Source organism: Oncorhynchus masou, unplaced genomic scaffold (genome assembly GCF_036934945.1).
Source record: "Oncorhynchus masou masou isolate Uvic2021 unplaced genomic scaffold, UVic_Omas_1.1 unplaced_scaffold_1207, whole genome shotgun sequence".
Taxonomy (NCBI): Eukaryota; Metazoa; Chordata; class Actinopteri; order Salmoniformes; family Salmonidae; genus Oncorhynchus; species Oncorhynchus masou.
The window spans coordinates 42,945-61,087 of NW_027001856.1; the positions used below are offsets into that span (position 1 = coordinate 42,945).

General features: G+C 47.4%; 1 protein-coding gene across 1 annotated transcript in view; it reads right to left on the minus strand.

Annotated features, from left to right (window-relative positions):
- The window catches only part of fbln5 (fibulin 5), a 63,882-nt gene that overhangs the window by 2,541 nt on the left and 43,198 nt on the right, over positions 1–18,143 (minus strand). The window contains 2 exon segments of the mRNA XM_064958307.1: positions 8,196–8,394; positions 13,089–13,215. Of these exon segments, the coding sequence (XP_064814379.1) occupies positions 8,196–8,394; positions 13,089–13,215 (326 nt within the window).

Below are 18,143 nucleotides of genomic sequence, written 5' to 3' on the forward strand. Positions count from 1 at the left end.
CAGCATCAAGCCACACCCATCTCAACTTCAAGCCACACCCATCTCACCATCAAGCCACACCCATCTCAGCATCAAGCACACACCCATCTCATTAGAGGTGGAGAGATAAGAGACATTATGTCAGACTCATTTACAATTGACTGTCATAGTCCCACATGAACAGTATGTGATGGTGAGTTGAGGAGACAATCAGAAATACTGTTACAATGTTTTTCTATTGACAGTCATAGTCCCAAATACAAAGTTAACATTGGTTGTTAACTACATCATTCAAATGTATTTATAAAGCCCTTCGTACATCAGCTGATATCTCAAAGTGCTGTACAGAAACCCAGCCTAAAACCCCAAACAGCAAGCAATGCAGGTGTAGAAGCACGGTGGCTAGGAAAAACTCCCTAGAAAGGCCAAAACCTAGGAAGAAACCTAGAGAGGAACCAGGCTATGAGGGGTGGCCAGTCCTCTTCTGGCTGTGCCGGGTGGAGATTATAACAGAACATGGCCAAGATGTTCAAATGTTCATAGATGACCAGCAGGGTCAAATAATAATAATCACAGTGGTTGTAGAGGGTGTAACAGGTCAGTTGGCTTTTCATAGCCGATCATTCAGAGTATCTCTACCGCTCCTGCTGTCTCTAGAGAGTTGAGAACAGCATCATCGAGAATTTTCAGATATCAAAATGGGTTCATGGGCCAAAAACATTTGGTTTATGGTTTCAGATCGAATGCTGCCGAATCGTGAGCAAACAGAGAGTTCTGTTCCACTTTACCATGGAGGGATTTTATCACACTTTGACTTTGCAGTACAGTACTACACACCAAAAACAGCTTGAGGAAACTTCTAGTCTCATCAAGGAATCAGAAAATCCACTGAGTCAGCATCCCAAATTGCACCCGATTCCTACATAGTGCACTACAGTTGAACGAGGCCCTACTTAGTGCACTACAGTTGACCAAGGCTCTACGTAGTGCACTACAGTTGAATGAGGCCCTACTTAGTGCACTACAGTTGACCAAGGCACTACGTAGTGCACTACAGTTGAATGAGGCCCTACTTAGTGCACTACAGTTGACCAAGGTCCTACATAGTGCACTACAGTTGAATGAGGCCCTACTTAGTGCACTACAGTTGACCAAGGCCCTACATAGTGTACTACAGTTGACCGAGGCCCTACATAGTGCACTACAGTTGACCAAGGCCCTACGTAGTGCACGACAGTTGACCGAGGCTCTACGTAGTGCACTACAGTTGACCGAGGCCCTACGTAGTGCACAACAGTTGACCAAGGCCCTACATAGTGCACTACAGTTGACCAAGGCCCTACATAGTGCACTACAGTTGACCAAGGCCCTACATAGTGCACTACAGTTGACCGAGGCTCTACGTAGTGCACTACAGTTGAATGAGGCCCTACATAGTGCACTACAGTTGACCAAGGCCCTACATAGTGCACGACAGTTGACCGAGGCTCTATGTAGTGCACTACAGTTGACCAAGGCCCTACATAGTGCACTACAGTTGACCGAGGCCCTACATAGTGCACTACAGTTGACCGAGGCTCTACGTAGTGCACTACAGTTGACCAAGGCCCTACATAGTGCACTACAGTTGACCAAGGCCCTACATAGTGCACTACAGTTGACCAAGGCCCTACATAGTGCACCACAGTTGACCAAGGCCCTACATAGTGCACTACAGTTGACCGAGGCCCTACATAGTGCACTACAGTTGACCAAGGCCCTACATAGTGCACTACAGTTGACCGAGGCCCTACTTAGTGCACTACAGTTGACCAAGGCCCTACGTAGTGCACTACAGTTGACCAAGGCCCTACATAGTGCACTACAGTTGACCAAGGACCTACATAGTGCACTACAGTTGAACGAGGCCCTACATAGTGCACTACAGTTGACCGAGGCCCTATATATATAGTTTTCCTTTATTTAACTAGAAAGTCTTATTTTCAATGACGGCCTAGGAACAGTTAGTTAACTGCCCGTTCAAGGGCAGAATGACAGATTTGTACCTTGTCAGCTCGGCGGTTTGAACTTGCAACCTTCCGGTTCCTAGTCCAACGCTCTAACCACTAGGCTACCCTGCCTCCTCTACACTCTAAACACTAGGCTACCCTGCCGCCTCCACACTCTAACCACTAGGCTACCCTGCCGCCTCTACACTCTAACCACTAGGCTACCCTACCGCCTCTACACTCTAACCACTAGGCTACCCTGCCGCCTCTACACTCTAACCACTAGGCTACCCTGCCGCCTCTACACTCTAACCACTAGGCTACCCTGCCGCCTCTACACTCTAACCACTAGGCTACCCTGCCGCCTCTACACTCTAACCACTAGGCTACCCTGCCGCCCTTACACTCTAACCACTAGGCTACCCTGCCGCCTCTACACTCTAACCACTAGGCTACCCTGCCGCCTCTACACTCTAACCACTAGGCTACCCTGCCTCCTCTACACTCTAACCACTAGGCTACCCTGCCGCCTCTACACTCTAACCACTAGGCTACCCTGCCGCCTCTACACTCTAACCACTAGGCTACCCTACCGCCTCTACACTCTAACCACTAGGCTACCCTGCCGCCTCTACACTCTAACCACTAGGCTACCCTGCCGCCTCTACACTCTAACCACTAGGCTACCCTGCCGCCTCTACACTCTAACCACTAGGCTACCCTGCCGCCTCTACACTCTAACCACTAGGCTACCCTGCCGCCCTTACACTCTAACCACTAGGCTACCCTGCCGCCTCTACACTCTAACCACTAGGCTACCCTGCCGCCTCTACACTCTAACCACTAGGCTACCCTGCCTCCTCTACACTCTAACCACTAGGCTACCCTGCCGCCTCTACACTCTAACCACTAGGCTACCCTGCCTCCTCTACACTCTAACCACTAGGCTGCCCTGCCGCCTCTACACTCTAACCACTAGGCTACCCTGCCACCTCTACACTCTAACCACTAGGATACCCTACCGCCTCTACACTCTAACCACTAGGCTACCCTGCCGCCTCTACACTCTAACCACTAGGCTACCCTGCCGCCTCTACACTCTAACCACTAGGCTACCCTGCCGCCTCTACACTCTAACCACTAGGCTACCCTGCCGCCCTTACACTCTAACCACTAGGCTACCCTGCCGCCCTTAAACTCTAACCACTAGGCTATCCTGCCGCCCCTACACTCTCACCACTAGGCTACCCTGCCACCTCTACACTCTAACCACTAGGCTACCCTGCCACCTCTACACTCTAACCACTAGGATACCCTACCGCCTCTACACTCTAACCACTAGGCTACCCTGCCGCCTCTACACTCTAACCACTAGGCTACCCTGCCACAAGAACACTCTAACCACTAGGATACCCTACCGCCTCTACACTCTAACCACTAGGCTACCCTGCCGCTGACACTCTAACCACTAGGCTACCCTGCCGCCTCTACACTCTAACCACTAGGCTACCCTGCCGCCTCTACACTCTAACCACTAGGCTACCCTGCAAACCCTTACACTCTAACCACTAGGCTACCCTGCCGCCCATACACTCTAACCACTAGGCTATCCTGCCGCCCTTACACTCTAACCACTAGGCTACCCTGCCGCCAAACTCACCACTAGTTACCCTACCGCCTACACTCTAACCACTACTACCCTAGTTACACTACAAGTGCACTAAGTAGTCTATGTGACACTGGGCAGCACCTAGCAGTGCTCCGCCCACCCCAAAACTACAGACTCTTATTGGCCCATCTGCCTGTCAACTATACCTAACACAGAAAGGCAGACCGAGCAACACTACTTTATGTTCTGTTCTGTATATCCCGACCAAAAGAAGAGTCTGTATGTATCCTGCTGGTATCAGTTTAAAAAGGCTGATAACATATGAAACAGATTGCATCATTCTAACGCAAACTACACTACTAGTTACACTACAAACTACACTACTAGTTACACTACAAACTACACTACTAGTTACACTACAGACTACACTACTAGTTACACTACAAACTATACTACTAGTTACACTACAAACTATACTACAAACTACACTACTAGTTACACTACAAACTACACTACTAGTTACACTACAAACTACACTACTAGTTACACTACAAACTACTCTACTAGTTACACTACAAACTACACTACTAGTTACACTACAAACTATACTACAAAATACACTACAAACTACACTACACGCAAACTACACTACTAGTTACACTACAAACTACACTACTAGTTACACTACAAACTATACTACAAACTACACTACAAACCACATTACAAACTACACTACTAGTTACACTACAAACTATACTACAAACTACACTACAAACCACATTACAAACTACACTACTAGTTACACTACAAACTATACTACAAACTACACTACTAGTTACACTACAAACTATACTACAAACTACACTACAAACCACATTACAAACTACACTACTAGTTACACTACAAACTATACTACAAACTACACTACAAACCACATTACAAACTATACTACAAACTACACTACTAGTTACACTACAAACTACACTACTAGTTACACTACAAACTACACTACAAACTACACTACTAGTTACACTACAAACTACACTACAAACTACACTACTAGTTACACTACAAACTATACTACAAACTACACTACAAACTACACTACTAGTTACACTACAAACTACACTACAAACTACACTACAAACTACACTACTAGTTACACTATAAACTATACTACAAACTACACTACTAGTTACACTATAAACTATACTTCAAACTACACTACTAGTTACACTATAAACTACACTACAAACTACACTACAAACTACACTACAAACTACACTACTAGTTACACTATAAACTATACTACAAACTACACTACAAACTACACTACTAGTTACACTATAAACTATACTACAAACTACACTACTAGTTACACTACAAACTACACTACAAACTACACTACTAGTTACACTATAAACTATACTACAAACTACACTACTAGTTACACTACAAACTACACTACAAACTACACTACTAGTTACACTATAAACTATAAACTACAAACTACACTACTAGTTACACTATAAACTATACTACAAACTACACTACAAACCACATTACAAACTACACTACAAACTACACTACACGCAAACTACTGCAAACATAGTTACAACATTGTCTGTTTATTATTGTCCTAAGGCCTGATTTATATTAGTATTTATTATGGATCCCCATTAGTTCCTGCCAAGGCAGCAGCTACTCTTCCAGGGGTTTATTATGGATACCCATTAGTTCCTGCCAAGGCAGCAGCTACTCTTCCTGGGGTTTATTATGGATCCCCATTAGTTCCTGCCAAGGCAGCAGCTACTCTTCCTGGGGTTTATTATGGATACCCATTAGTTCCTGCCAAGGCAGCAGCTACTCTTCCTGGGGTTTATTATGGATCCCCATTAGTTCCTGCCAAGGCAGCAGCTACTCTTCCTGGGGTTTATTATGGATCCCCATTAGTTCCTGCCAAGGCAGCAGCTACTCTTCCTGGGGTTTATTATGGATCCCCATTAGTTCCTGCCAAGGCAGCAGCTACTCTTCCTGGGGTTTATTATGGATCCCCATTAGTTCCTGCCAAGGCAGCAGCTACTCTTCCAGGGGTTTATTATGGATCCCCATTAGTTCCTGCCAAGGCAGCAGCTACTCTTCCAGGGGTTTATTATGGATCCCCATTAGTTCCTGCCAAGGCAGCAGCTACTCTTCCTGGGGTTTATTATGGATCCCCATTAGTTCCTGCCAAGGCATTAGCTACTCTCCCTGGGGTTATTATGGATCCCCATTAGTTCCTGTCAAGGCAGCAGCTACTCTTCCTGGGGTTTATTATGGATCCCCATTAGTTCCTGCCAAGGCAGCAGCTACTCTTCCTGGGGTTTATTATGGATCCCCATTAGTTCCTGTCAAGGCAGCAGCTACTCTTCCTGGGGTTTATTATGGATCCCCATTAGTTCCTGCCAAGGCAGCAGCTACTCTTCCTGGGGTTTATTATGGATCCCCATTAGTTCCTGCCAAGGCAGCAGCTACTCTTCCTGGGTTTATTATGGATCCCCATTAGTTCCTGCCAAGGCAGCAGCTACTCTTCCTGGGGTTTATTATGGATCCCCATTAGTTCCTGTCAAGGCAGCAGCTACTCTTCCTGGGGTTTATTATGGATCCCCATTAGTTCCTGCCAAGGCAGCAGCTACTCTTCCTGGGGTTTATTATGGATCCCCATTAGTTCCTGCCAAGGCAGCAGCTACTCTTCCTGGGGTTTATTATGGATCCCCATTAGTTCCTGCCAAGGCAGCAGCTACTCTTCCTGGGGTTTATTATGGATCCCCATTAGTTCCTGTCAAGGCAGCAGCTACTCTTCCTGGGGTTTATTATGGATCCCCAATAGTTCCTGCCAAGGCAGCAGCTACTCTTCCTGGGGTTTATTATGGATCCCCATTAGTTCCTGCCAAGGCAGCAGCTACTCTTCCTGGGGTTTATTATGGATCCCCATTAGTTCCTGCCAAGGCAGCAGCTACTCTTCCTGGGGTTTATTATGGATCCCCATTAGTTCCTGCCAAGGCAGCAGCTTCTCTTCCTGGTGTCCAGCAAAATTAAGGCATTTATGCCATTTTAAAAACATTATATTACATGGCCCTCAGGCCACTACTCCGCTACCACCCTCATGTAGAACTCTCCCCTCTCCCTCACATAGAACTCTCCTCCCTCCCTCACATAGAACTCTCCTCCCTCCCTCATGTAGAACTCTCCTCCCTCCCTCACGTAGAACTCTCCTCCCTCCCTCACATAGAACTCTCCTCCCTCCCTCACATAGAACTCTCCTCCTTCCCTCACCCTCACATAGAACTCTCCTCCCTCCCTCACCCTCACATAGAACTCTCCTCCCTCCCTCACCCTCACATAGAACTCTCCTCCCTCCCTCACGTAGAACTCTCCTCCCTCCCTCACATAGAACTCTCCTCCCTCCCTCACATAGAACTCTCCTCCCTCCCTCACATAGAACTCTCCTCCCTCCCTCACATAGAACTCTCCTCCCTCACATAGAACTCTCCTCCCTCCCTCACATAGAACTCTCCTCCCTCCCTCACATAGAACTCTCCTCCCTCCCTCACATAGAACTCTCCTCCCTCCCTCACATAGAACTCTCCTCCCTCCCTCACATAGAACTCTCCTCCCTCCCTCACCCTCACATAGAACTCTCCTCCCTCCCTCACATAGAACTCTCCTCCCTCCCTCACATAGAACTCTCCTCCCTCCCTCACATAGAACTCTCCTCCCTCCCTCACCCTCACATAGAACTCTCCTCCCTCCCTCACATAGAACTCTCCTCCCTCCCTCACATAGAACTTTCCTCCTTCCCTCCCTCACATAGAACTCTCCTCCCTCCCTCACCCTCACATAGAACTCTCCTCCCTCCCTCCCATAGACCTCTCCTACCTCCCTCACATAGAACTCTCCTCCCTCCCTCACCTTCATGTGGAATGCTCCTCCTCCCTCCCTCACCCTCATAGAACTCTCCTCCCTCCCTCACCCTCATGTAGAACTCTCCTCCCTCCCTCACCCTCATAGAACTCTCCTCCCTCCCTCACCCTCATGTAGAACTCTCCTCCCTCCCTCACCCTCATGTAGAACTCTCCTCCCTCCCTCACCCTCATGTAGAACTCTCCTCCCTCCCTCCCTCACCCTCATAGAACTCTCCTCCCTCCCTCCCCTCCCTCACCCTCACATAGAACTCTCCTCCCTCCCTCACCCTCATAGAACTCTCCTCCCTCCCTCACCCTCCCTCCCTCAGAACTCTCCTCCCTCCCTCCCTCACCCTCATGTAGAACTCTCCTCCTCCCTCCCTCACCCTCATAGAACTCTCCTCCCTCCCTCACCCTCATGTAGAACTCTCCTCCCTCCCTCCCATCCCTCACCCTCATGTAGAACTCTCCTCCCTCCCTCACCTTCATGTGGAATGCTCCTCCCTCCCTCCCTCACCCTCATGTAGAACTCTCCTCCCTCCCTCACCCTCATGTAGAACTCTCCTCCCTCCCTCACCCTCATGTAGAACTCTCCTCCCTCCCTCCCTCACCCTCATGTAGAACTCTACTCCCTCCCTCACCCTCATGTAGAACGCTCCTCCCTCCCTCCCTCACCCTCATGTAGAACTCTCGTCCCTCGTTGCCCGGTCCTTTGATCTGGAAGATGTAGAAAGCTCCAGGGTATCTGGTAGTGGCCTGCATCTGGAAGATGTCTGCTGGGACGCTGCGGCCTGAGGACAGGTCCATGTGACGGTAAAGGATGGTGAAGGGCCTGTCTCTACAAGCTGGGTTCTCTGCACTACACATACACTGACTGGAGAGAGGGAGGGGAGGGAGGGAAACATACTTTAAGCTTGGTTAATAATATAACAGTATAATAGGTACATTTATATATATACACAACTAAAACATCAGAAGTATCACGTCAACACATGATCACTAGGTAGGTTTCCATCCAATTGGGGATCATCAAAAAAATCTGCATAACAATTAGCATTTTCCCACTAGAGATATGTTTCCATCCAATTGGGGATCATCAAAAAATCTGCATAACAATTAGCATTTTCCCACTAGAGATATGTTTCCATCCAATTGAATTGCAGCAGATAAAAGGATGTGAATGATGACACAGTATGCATAAAAATAACTTTTGCGGATAAATTCCCATGTATCTCCCCCCCAAAAAAGAAGAAGAAAGTTAAATAGGTTTTAAACTCTACTGATGCTTAAGTGCAACAAAAAATGTATTACATGTATATATCGAAAGTGTCTACTCAGGTATTGGCCCCTGTGCTCTAGCCAACAGCTGGCAGATATAGTATCCTACATGATTATTACGAACAAAAAGAGCGAGATCCTTTTTATTTTTCAAACTGCAGCCGAGCTCGAGATCTTCGTGTCACTATAAGAACAAGACCTCTCGATGTTTATTGGAACGACTCATCAAACTCATCATGTTGTATTTTCATCACCACGTGTAGTTCATCATCATTTATGTCATCTGTAGCCTAATAAACTGCTTGGTTTCCTGAGTCATAGTGGGAAGGACCACACACCATGTCATCTGTAGCCTAATTAACTGCTTGGTTTCCTGAGTCGTAGTGTGAAGGACCACACACCATGTCATCACGTGACTCCAAGAAATTCATCCAAAATGAGTTGATTTATTGCACAGTGGCTGCCTTCCATAGACACCGACTGGAATGCTATTTTTATTGACAATTACTGACAAATTGCCATTAGCTGTAATAATATTTCTAATATAGTATGTTAGGTTATTATTTCCATATTTACGCATAAAGGCATTTCCATCATTCATCTTGTCGACATTTGGAAAGTTCACCAACAAATTAGCTGTTTTCAAATAAGCCGGTTGTGACATTTTCGTGTTGACAAACTATAGTTTTGGCAAGTCGGTTAGGACATCTACTTTGTGCTTGACACAAGTAATTTTTCCAACAATTGTTTGCAGACAGATTATTTCACTTATAATTCACTGTATCACAATTCCAGTGAGTCAGAAGTTTATATACACTAAGTTGACTGCCTTTAAACAGCTTGGAAAATTCTAGAAAATTATGTCATGGCTTTAGAAGCTTCTGATAAGCTTTTTTTTTTGTCAATTGGAGGTGTACCTGTGGATGCATTTTAAGGCCTACCTTCAAACTCAGTGCCTCTTTGCTTGACATCATGGGAAAATCAAAAGAAATCAGCCATGACCTCAGAAAAAGAATTGTTGATCCTCCACAAGTCTGGTTCATCCTTGGGAGCAATTTACAAACACCTGAAGGTACCACGTTCATCTGTACAAACAATAGTACCCAAGTATAAACACCATGGGACCACGCAGCCGTCATACCACTCAGGAAGGAGATGCGTTCTGTCTCCTAGAGATGAACGTACTTTGGTGTAAAAAATGAAAATCAATCCCAGAACAACAGCAAAGGGCCTTGTGAAGGTGCTGGAGGAAACAGGTACCAAAGTATCTATATCCACAGTAAAACCAGTCCTATATCGACATAACCTGAAAGGCCGCTCAGCAAGGAAGAAGCCACTGCTCCAAAACCGCCGTAAAAAAGCCAGACTACGGTTTGCAACTGCACATGGGGACAGAGATCATACTTTTTGGAGAAATGTCCTCTGGTCTGATGAAACAAAAATAGGACTGTTTGGCCTTAATGACCATCGTTATGTTTGGAGGAAAAAAGGGGGGGCTTGCAAGCCGAAGAACACCATCCCAACCGTGAAGCACAGGGGTGGCAGCATCACGTTGTGGGGGTGCTTTGCTGCAGGAGGGATTGGTGCACTTCACAAAATAGATGGCACCATGAGGAGGAAAAGTACGTGGATATATTGAAGCAACATCTCAAGACATCAGTCAGGAAGTTAAAGCTTCGTCGCAAATGTGAATTCCAAATGGACAAAAACCCCAAGCATACTTCCAAAGTTGTGGAAAAATGGCTTAAGGACAACAAAGTCAAGGTATTGGAGTGGCCATCACAAAGCCCTGACCTCAATCCTATAGAGAATTTGTGGGCAGAACTGAAAAAGCGTGAGCGAGGAGGCCTACAAACCTGACTCAGTTACACCAGCTCTGTCAAGACGAATGTGCCAAAATTCACCCAACTTATTGTGGGAAGCTTGTGGAAGGCTACCCGAAACGTTTGACCCAAGTTAAACAATTTGGTAATGCTACCAAATACTAATTGAGTGTATGTACACTTCTGACCCACTGAGAATGTGATGAAAGAAATAAAAGCTGAAATAAATCATTCTCTCTACTATTATTCTGACATTTCACATTCTTAAAATAAAGTGGTGATCCTAACTGACCTATGACAGAGTGAGGGAATTTTTACTCTGAGTAAATGTCAGGAATTTAATTTAAACATTTAAATTTTAAATTGAAATAAGTTTAAATGTATTTGGCTAAGGTGTATGTTACCTTCTGACATCAACTGTACGTGTAAGTATGTGGGACACCCCTTCAAATTGGTAGATTCGGCTATTTCAGCCACATCCATTGCTGACAGGTGTATAAAACCGAGCACACCACCATGCAATCTCCATAGACAAACAGTAGCAGTAGAATGGCCCCATACTGAAGAGCCCACCGTGGTACTGTCATAGGATGCCACCTTTCTATCAAGACAGTATGTCAAAATTCTGCCCTGCTGGGGCTCACCAGCCACCCCTGCTTCACCAGCCTCCACTGCTTCACCAGCCACCCCTGCTTCACCAGCCTCCCCTGCCTCACCAGCCGCCCCTGCCTCACCAGCCTCCCCTGCTTCACCAGCCACCCCTGCTGGGACTGCCCCCGGTCAAGTGTAAGTGCTGTTATAGTGAAGTGGAAACATCTAGGAGCAACAATGGCTCGGCCGTGAAGTGGTAGGCCATACAATCTAACAGAACGGGACCGTCAAGTGCTGAAACACGTAAAAAATTGTGTGTCCTCGGTTGCAACACTCACTACCGAGTTCCAAACTGCCTCGGGAAGCAACGTCAGCACAATAATTGTTTGTCAGGAGCTTAATGAAATGGGTTTCCATGGCCGAGCAGCCGCACGCAAGCCTAAGATCACCATGCACAATGCCAAGCGTTGGCTGGAGTGGTGTAAAGCTTGCCGCCATTGGACTCTGGAGCAGTGGAAAAGCGTGGTGTGGAAGAACTTGACTGGCCTGCACAGAGCCCTGACCTCAACCAAATCAAACACCTTTGGGATGAATTGAAACGCCGACTGCGTGCCAGGCCTAGTCTCCCAACATCAGTGCCCGACATCACTAATGCTCTTGTGGCTGAATGGAAGCAAGTCCCCCGCAGCAATTGTTCCAACATCTAGTGGAAAGCCTTCCCAGAAGAGTGGAGGCTGTTATAGCAGCAATGTTCCAACATCTAGTGGAAAGCCTTCCCAGAAGAGTGGAGGCTGTTATAGCAGCAATGTTCCAACATCTAGTGGAAAGCCTTCCCAGAAGAGTGGAGACTGTTATAGCAGCAATGTTCCAACATCTAGTGGAAAGCCTTCCCAGAAGAGTGGAGGCTGTTATAGCAGCAATGTTCCAAACATCTAGTGGAAAGCCTTCCCAGAAGAGTGGAGGCTGTTATAGCAGCAATGTTCCAACATCTAGTGGAAAGCCTTCCCAGAAGAGTGGAGGCTGTTATAGCAGCAAACATCTAGGGACCAACTTCCAGAAGAGTGGAGGTGTCCACAATGTTCTTTTGGTTCCCAAAGTAGTGTATCACTTTTAAAAAACCTTCTGATGTCATAAAGGAATTCCTTTTAAATTATTTAAATTATTCTTAAAGTTCTAAGCGTTAAAATAGCAATAGTTGGTTATGATGAGAGATATTGACTAGGCATTAATATGACTACAGTCCTTAGAAAGAGAGAGATGAGAAAGAGAGATATTATTTAAATTAGAAGAAGAGTTAAAATAGAATAGTTGGTTATGATGAGAGATATTGACTAGGCATTAATATGACTACAGTCCTTAGAGAGAGAGAGAGAGAGAGAGAGAGAGAGAGAGAGAGAGAGAGAGAGAGAGGAGAGAGAGAGGAGAGAAAGAGAGAGAGGAGAGGAGAGAGAGGAGAGAGGAGAGGGAGAGAGAGGACAGAGAGAGAGGGAGAGATAGAGAGAGAGAGATAGAGAATGAGGGAGGAGAGAGAGAGATAGAGGGAGAGAGAGAGGAGAGAGAGAGAGGGATGAGAGCGAGAGAGAGAGAGAGAGAGAGAGAGAGAGAAAGAAAGAGAGAGAGAAAGAGAGAGAGAGAGAGAGAGAGAGAGAGAGAGAGAGAGAGAGAGGGAGGAGAGAGGGAGAGGAGAGGAGAGACAGAGAGAGAGGGAGAGAGAGAGAGAGAGATAGAGAATGAGGGATGAGAGAGAGGAGAGAGAGAGAGAGAGAGAGAGAGAGAAAGAAAGAGAGAGAGAAAGAGAGAGAGGAGAGGGAGAGAGAGAGAGAGGAGAGAGAGAGAGAGAGAAAGGAGAGAAAGAGAGAATATTGAGAGTACTTACTTGTCACTGAGTTCAACGTACGGTGGATCACATTTTAGCAGATCCAAGCATGTATAGCCTCCCTGGAAATTGAAACATACTTGTGCTGTTGTACACGTGTTGTTACCAGTCTCACATTCATTGATATCTTCAAAAATCAAAACACACAACAATTAACGACAGTTAGACAACATCATCATCCATCATAACAAATTAGAAATATTATTATTACACAATGAAAACAAAACAAGCAATAGGTAGGTATACTATACTAAAGGACTATCCAACCCTGTTCCTGGAGAGATACCTACTGTAGGTTTACATCTATCTAGTCCAGGGCTCTCCAACCCTGTTCCTGGAGAGTTACATACTGTAGGTTTACATCTATCTAGTCCAGGGCTCTCCAACCCTGTTCCTGGAGAGATACCTACTGTAGGTTGACATCTATCTAGTCCAGGGCTCTCCAACCCTGTTCCTGGAGAGATACCTACTATAGGTTTACATCTATCTAGTCCAGGGCTCTCCAACCCTGTTCCTGGAGAGAACCTACTGTAGGTTGACATCTATCTAGTCCAGGGCTCTCCAACCCTGTTTCTGGAGAGATACCTACTGTAGGTTTATATTGATCTAGTCCATGGCTCTCCAACCCTGTTCCTGGAGAGATACCTACTGTCGGTTTACATCTATCTAGTCCAGGGCTCTCCAACCCTGTTCCTGGACAGATACCTACTGTAGGTTTATATCTATCTAGTCCATGGCTCTCCAACCCTGTTCCTGGAGAGATACCCTCCTGTAGGTTGACATCTATCTAGTCCAGGGCTCTCCAACCCTGTTCCTGGAGAGATACCTACTGTAGGTTTACATCTATCTAGTCCAGGGCTCTCCAACCCTGTTCCTGGAGAGATACCTACTGTCGGTTTACATCTATCTATTCCTGTCTAGAAAGGTTATGGTAAAGTTAGTCCCGGGGTGAATCTAAAAAGTATTCTCATCACCTTCCCAAAATGCCAGAGGTAAACAAGGACAGCATTGGAGAGAAGATGCTTAGTTTCCTCTGAGATTTTGAGTAAGAAGCAAGGAGAGAGGACGCAACGCAAGGAATCAAGCATTTCGCTACACCAGCAGTAACATCTGCTAAATATGTGTATGTGACCAATAACATGTGATTTGATATACTGAGATTCATCCAGTAAGTCCTGTCATGCTGACAGATTACAGACTACTGTCAGTAGGTGTCCTGATTACCTTCACAGCTCCTCCCACTCCCTGGACAGGTTAGGGTTAGTTCAGTAGGTGTCCTGATTACCTTCACAGCTCCTCCCATTCCCTGGACAGGTTAGGGTTAGTTCAGTAGGTGTCCTGATTACCTTAACAGCTCCTCCCACTCCCTGGACAGGTTAGGGTTAGTTCAGTAGGTGTCCTGATTACCTTCACAGCTCATCCCACTCCCTGGACAGGTTAGGGTTAGTTCAGTAGGTGTCCTGATTACCTTCACAGCCCCTCCCACTCCCTGGACAGGTTAGGGTTAGTTCAGTAGGTGTCCTGATTACCTTCACAGCTCCTCCTACTCCCTGGGCAGGTTAGGGTTAGTTCAGTAGGTGTCCTGATTACCTTCACAGCTCCTCCCTCCCTGGACAGGTTAGGGTTAGTACAGTAGGTGTCCTGATTACCTTCACAGCTCCTCCCACTCCCTGGGCAGGTTAGGGTTAGTTCAGTAGGTGTCCTGATTACCTTCACAGCTCCTCCCACTCCCTGGACAGGTTAGGGTTAGTTCAGTAGGTGTCCTGATTACCTTCACAGCTCCTCCCATTCCCTGGACAGGTTAGGGTTAGTTCAGTAGGTGTCCTGATTACCTTCACAGCTCCTCCCACTCCCTGGACAGGTTAGGGTTAGTTCAGCAGGTGTCCTGATTACCTTCACAGCTCCTCCCACTCCCTGGACAGGTTAGGGTTAGTTCAGTAGGTGTCCTGATTACCTTCACAGCTCCTCCCATTCCCTGGACAGGTTAGGGTTAGTTCAGTAGGTGTCCTGATTACCTTCACAGCTCCTCCCACTCCCTGGACAGGTTAGGGTTAGTTCAGCAGGTGTCCTGATTACCTTCACAGCTCCTCCCATTCCCTGGGCAGGTTAGGGTTAGTTCAGTAGGTGTCCTGATTACCTTCACAGCTCCTCCCACTCCCTGGACAGGTTAGGGTTAGTTCAGTAGGTGTCCTGATTACCTTCACAGCTCCTCCCATTCCCTGGACAGGTTAGGGTTAGTTCAGTAGGTGTCCTGATTACCTTAACAGCTCCTCCCACTCCCTGGACAGGTTAGGGTTAGTTCAGTAGGTGTCCTGATTACCTTCACAGCTCATCCCACTCCCTGGACAGGTTAGGGTTAGTTCAGTAGGTGTCCTGATTACCTTCACAGCCCCTCCCACTCCCTGGACAGATTAGGGTTAGTTCAGTAGGTGTCCTGATTACCTTCACAGCTCCTCCTACTCCCTGGGCAGGTTAGGGTTAGTTCAGTAGGTGTCCTGATTACCTTCACAGCTCCTCCCTCCCTGGACAGGTTAGGGTTAGTACAGTAGGTGTCCTGATTACCTTCACAGCTCCTCCCACTCCCTGGGCAGGTTAGGGTTAGTTCAGTAGGTGTCCTGATTACCTTCACAGCTCCTCCCACTCCCTGGACAGGTTAGGGTTAGTTCAGTAGGTGTCCTGATTACCTTCACAGCTCCTCCCATTCCCTGGACAGGTTAGGGTTAGTTCAGTAGGTGTCCTGATTACCTTCACAGCTCCTCCCACTCCCTGGACAGGTTAGGGTTAGTTCAGTAGGTGTCCTGATTACCTTCACAGCTCCTCCCATTCCCTGGGCAGGTTAGGGTTAGTTCAGTAGGTGTCCTGATTACCTTCACAGCTCCTCCCACTCCCTGGACAAATTAGGGTTAATTCAGTAGGTGTCCTGATTACCTTCACAGCTCTCCCATTCCCTGGGCAGGTTAGGGTTAGTTCAGTAGGTGTCCTGATTACCTTCACAGCTCCTCCCACTCCCTGGACAGGTTAGGGTTAGTACAGTAGGTGTCCTGATTACCTTCACAGCTCCTCCCACTCCCTGGACAGGTTAGGGTTAGTTCAGTAGGTGTCCTGATTACCTTCACAGCTCCTCCCACTCCCTGGACAGGTTAGGGTTAGTTCAGTAGGTGTCCTGATTACCTTCACAGCTCCTCCCATTCCCTGGACAGGTTAGGGTTAGTTCAGTAGGTGTCCTGATTACCTTCACAGCTCCTCCCACTCCCTGGACAGGTTAGGGTTAGTTCAGTAGGTGTCCTGATTACCTTCACAGCTCCTCCCATTCCCTGGACAGGTTAGGGTTAGTTCAGTAGGTGTCCTGATTACCTTCACAGCTCCTCCCACTCCCTGGACAGGTTAGGGTTAGTTCAGTAGGTGTCCTGATTACCTTCACAGCTCCTCCCATTCCCTGGGCAGGTTAGGGTTAGTTCAGTAGGTGTCCTGATTACCTTCACAGCTCCTCCCACTCCCTGGACAAATTAGGGTTAATTCAGTAGGTGTCCTGATTACCTTCACAGCTTCTCCCATTCCCTGGGCAGGTTAGGGTTAGTTCAGTAGGTGTCCTGATTACCTTCACAGCTCCTCCCACTCCCTGGACAGGTTAGGGTTAGTACAGTAGGTGTCCTGATTACCTTCACAGCTCCTCCCACTCCCTGGACAAATTAGGGTTAATTCAGTAGGTGTCCTGATTACCTTCACAGCTCCTCCCATTCCCTGGGCAGGTTAGGGTTAGTTCAGTAGGTGTCCTGATTACCTTCACAGCTCCTCCCACTCCCTGGACAGGTTAGGGTTAGTACAGTAGGTGTCCTGATTACCTTCACAGCTCCTCCCACTCCCTGGACAGGTTAGGGTTAGTTCAGTAGGTGTCCTGATTACCTTCACAGCTCCTCCCACTCCCTGGACAGTTTAGGGTTAGTTCAGTAGGTGTCCTGATTACCTTCACAGCTCCTCCCTCTCCCTGGACAGGTTAGGGTTAGTTCAGTAGGTGTCCTGATTACCTTCACAGCTCCTCCCACTCCCTGGACAGGTTAGGGTTAGTTCAGTAGGTGTCCTGATTACCTTCACAGCCCCTCCCACTCCCTGGACAGGTTAGGGTTAGTTCAGTAGGTGTCCTGATTATCTTCACAGTTCCTCCCACTCCCTGGACAGGTTAGGGTTAGTTCAGTAGGTGTCCTGATTACCTCCACAGCCCCTCCCACTCCCTGGACAGGTTAGGGTTAGTTCAGTAGGTGTCCTGATTAACTTCACAGCTCCTCCCACTCCCTGGACAGGTTAGGGTTAGTTCAGTAGGTGTCCTGATTACCTTCACAGCTCCTCCCACTCAATGGGCAGGTTAGGGTTAGTTCAGTAGGTGTCCTGATTATCTTCACAGCTCCTCCCACTCCCTGGGCAGGTTAGGGTTAGTTCAGTAGGTGTCCTGATTACCTTCACAGCTCCTCCCACTCCCTGGACAGGTTAGGGTTAGTTCAGTAGGTGTCCTGATTACCTTCACAGCTCCTCCCACTCCCTGGACATGTTAGTGTTAGTTCAGTAGGTGTCCTGATTACCTTCACAGCTCCTCCCACTCCCTGGGCAGGTTAGTGTTAGTTCAGTAGGTGTCCTGATTACCTTCACAGCTCCTCCCATTCCCTGGACAGGTTAGGGTTAGTACAGTAGGTGTCCTGATTATCTTCACAGCTCCTCCCACTCCCTGGGCAGGTTAGGGTTAGTTCAGTAGGTGTCCTGATTACCTTCACAGCTCCTCCCACTCCCTGGACAGGTTAGGGTTAGTTCAGTAGGTGTCCTGATTACCTTCACAGCTCCTCCCATTCCCTGGGCAGGTTAGGGTTAGTTCAGTAGGTGTCCTGATTACCTTCACAGCTCCTCCCACTCCCTGGACAGGTTAGGGTTAGTTCAGCAGGTGTCCTGATTACCTTCACAGCTCCTCCCATTCCCTGGGCAGGTTAGGGTTAGTTCAGTAGGTGTCCTGATTACCTTCACAGCTCCTCCCACTCCCTGGACAAATTAGGGTTAATTCAGTAGGTGTCC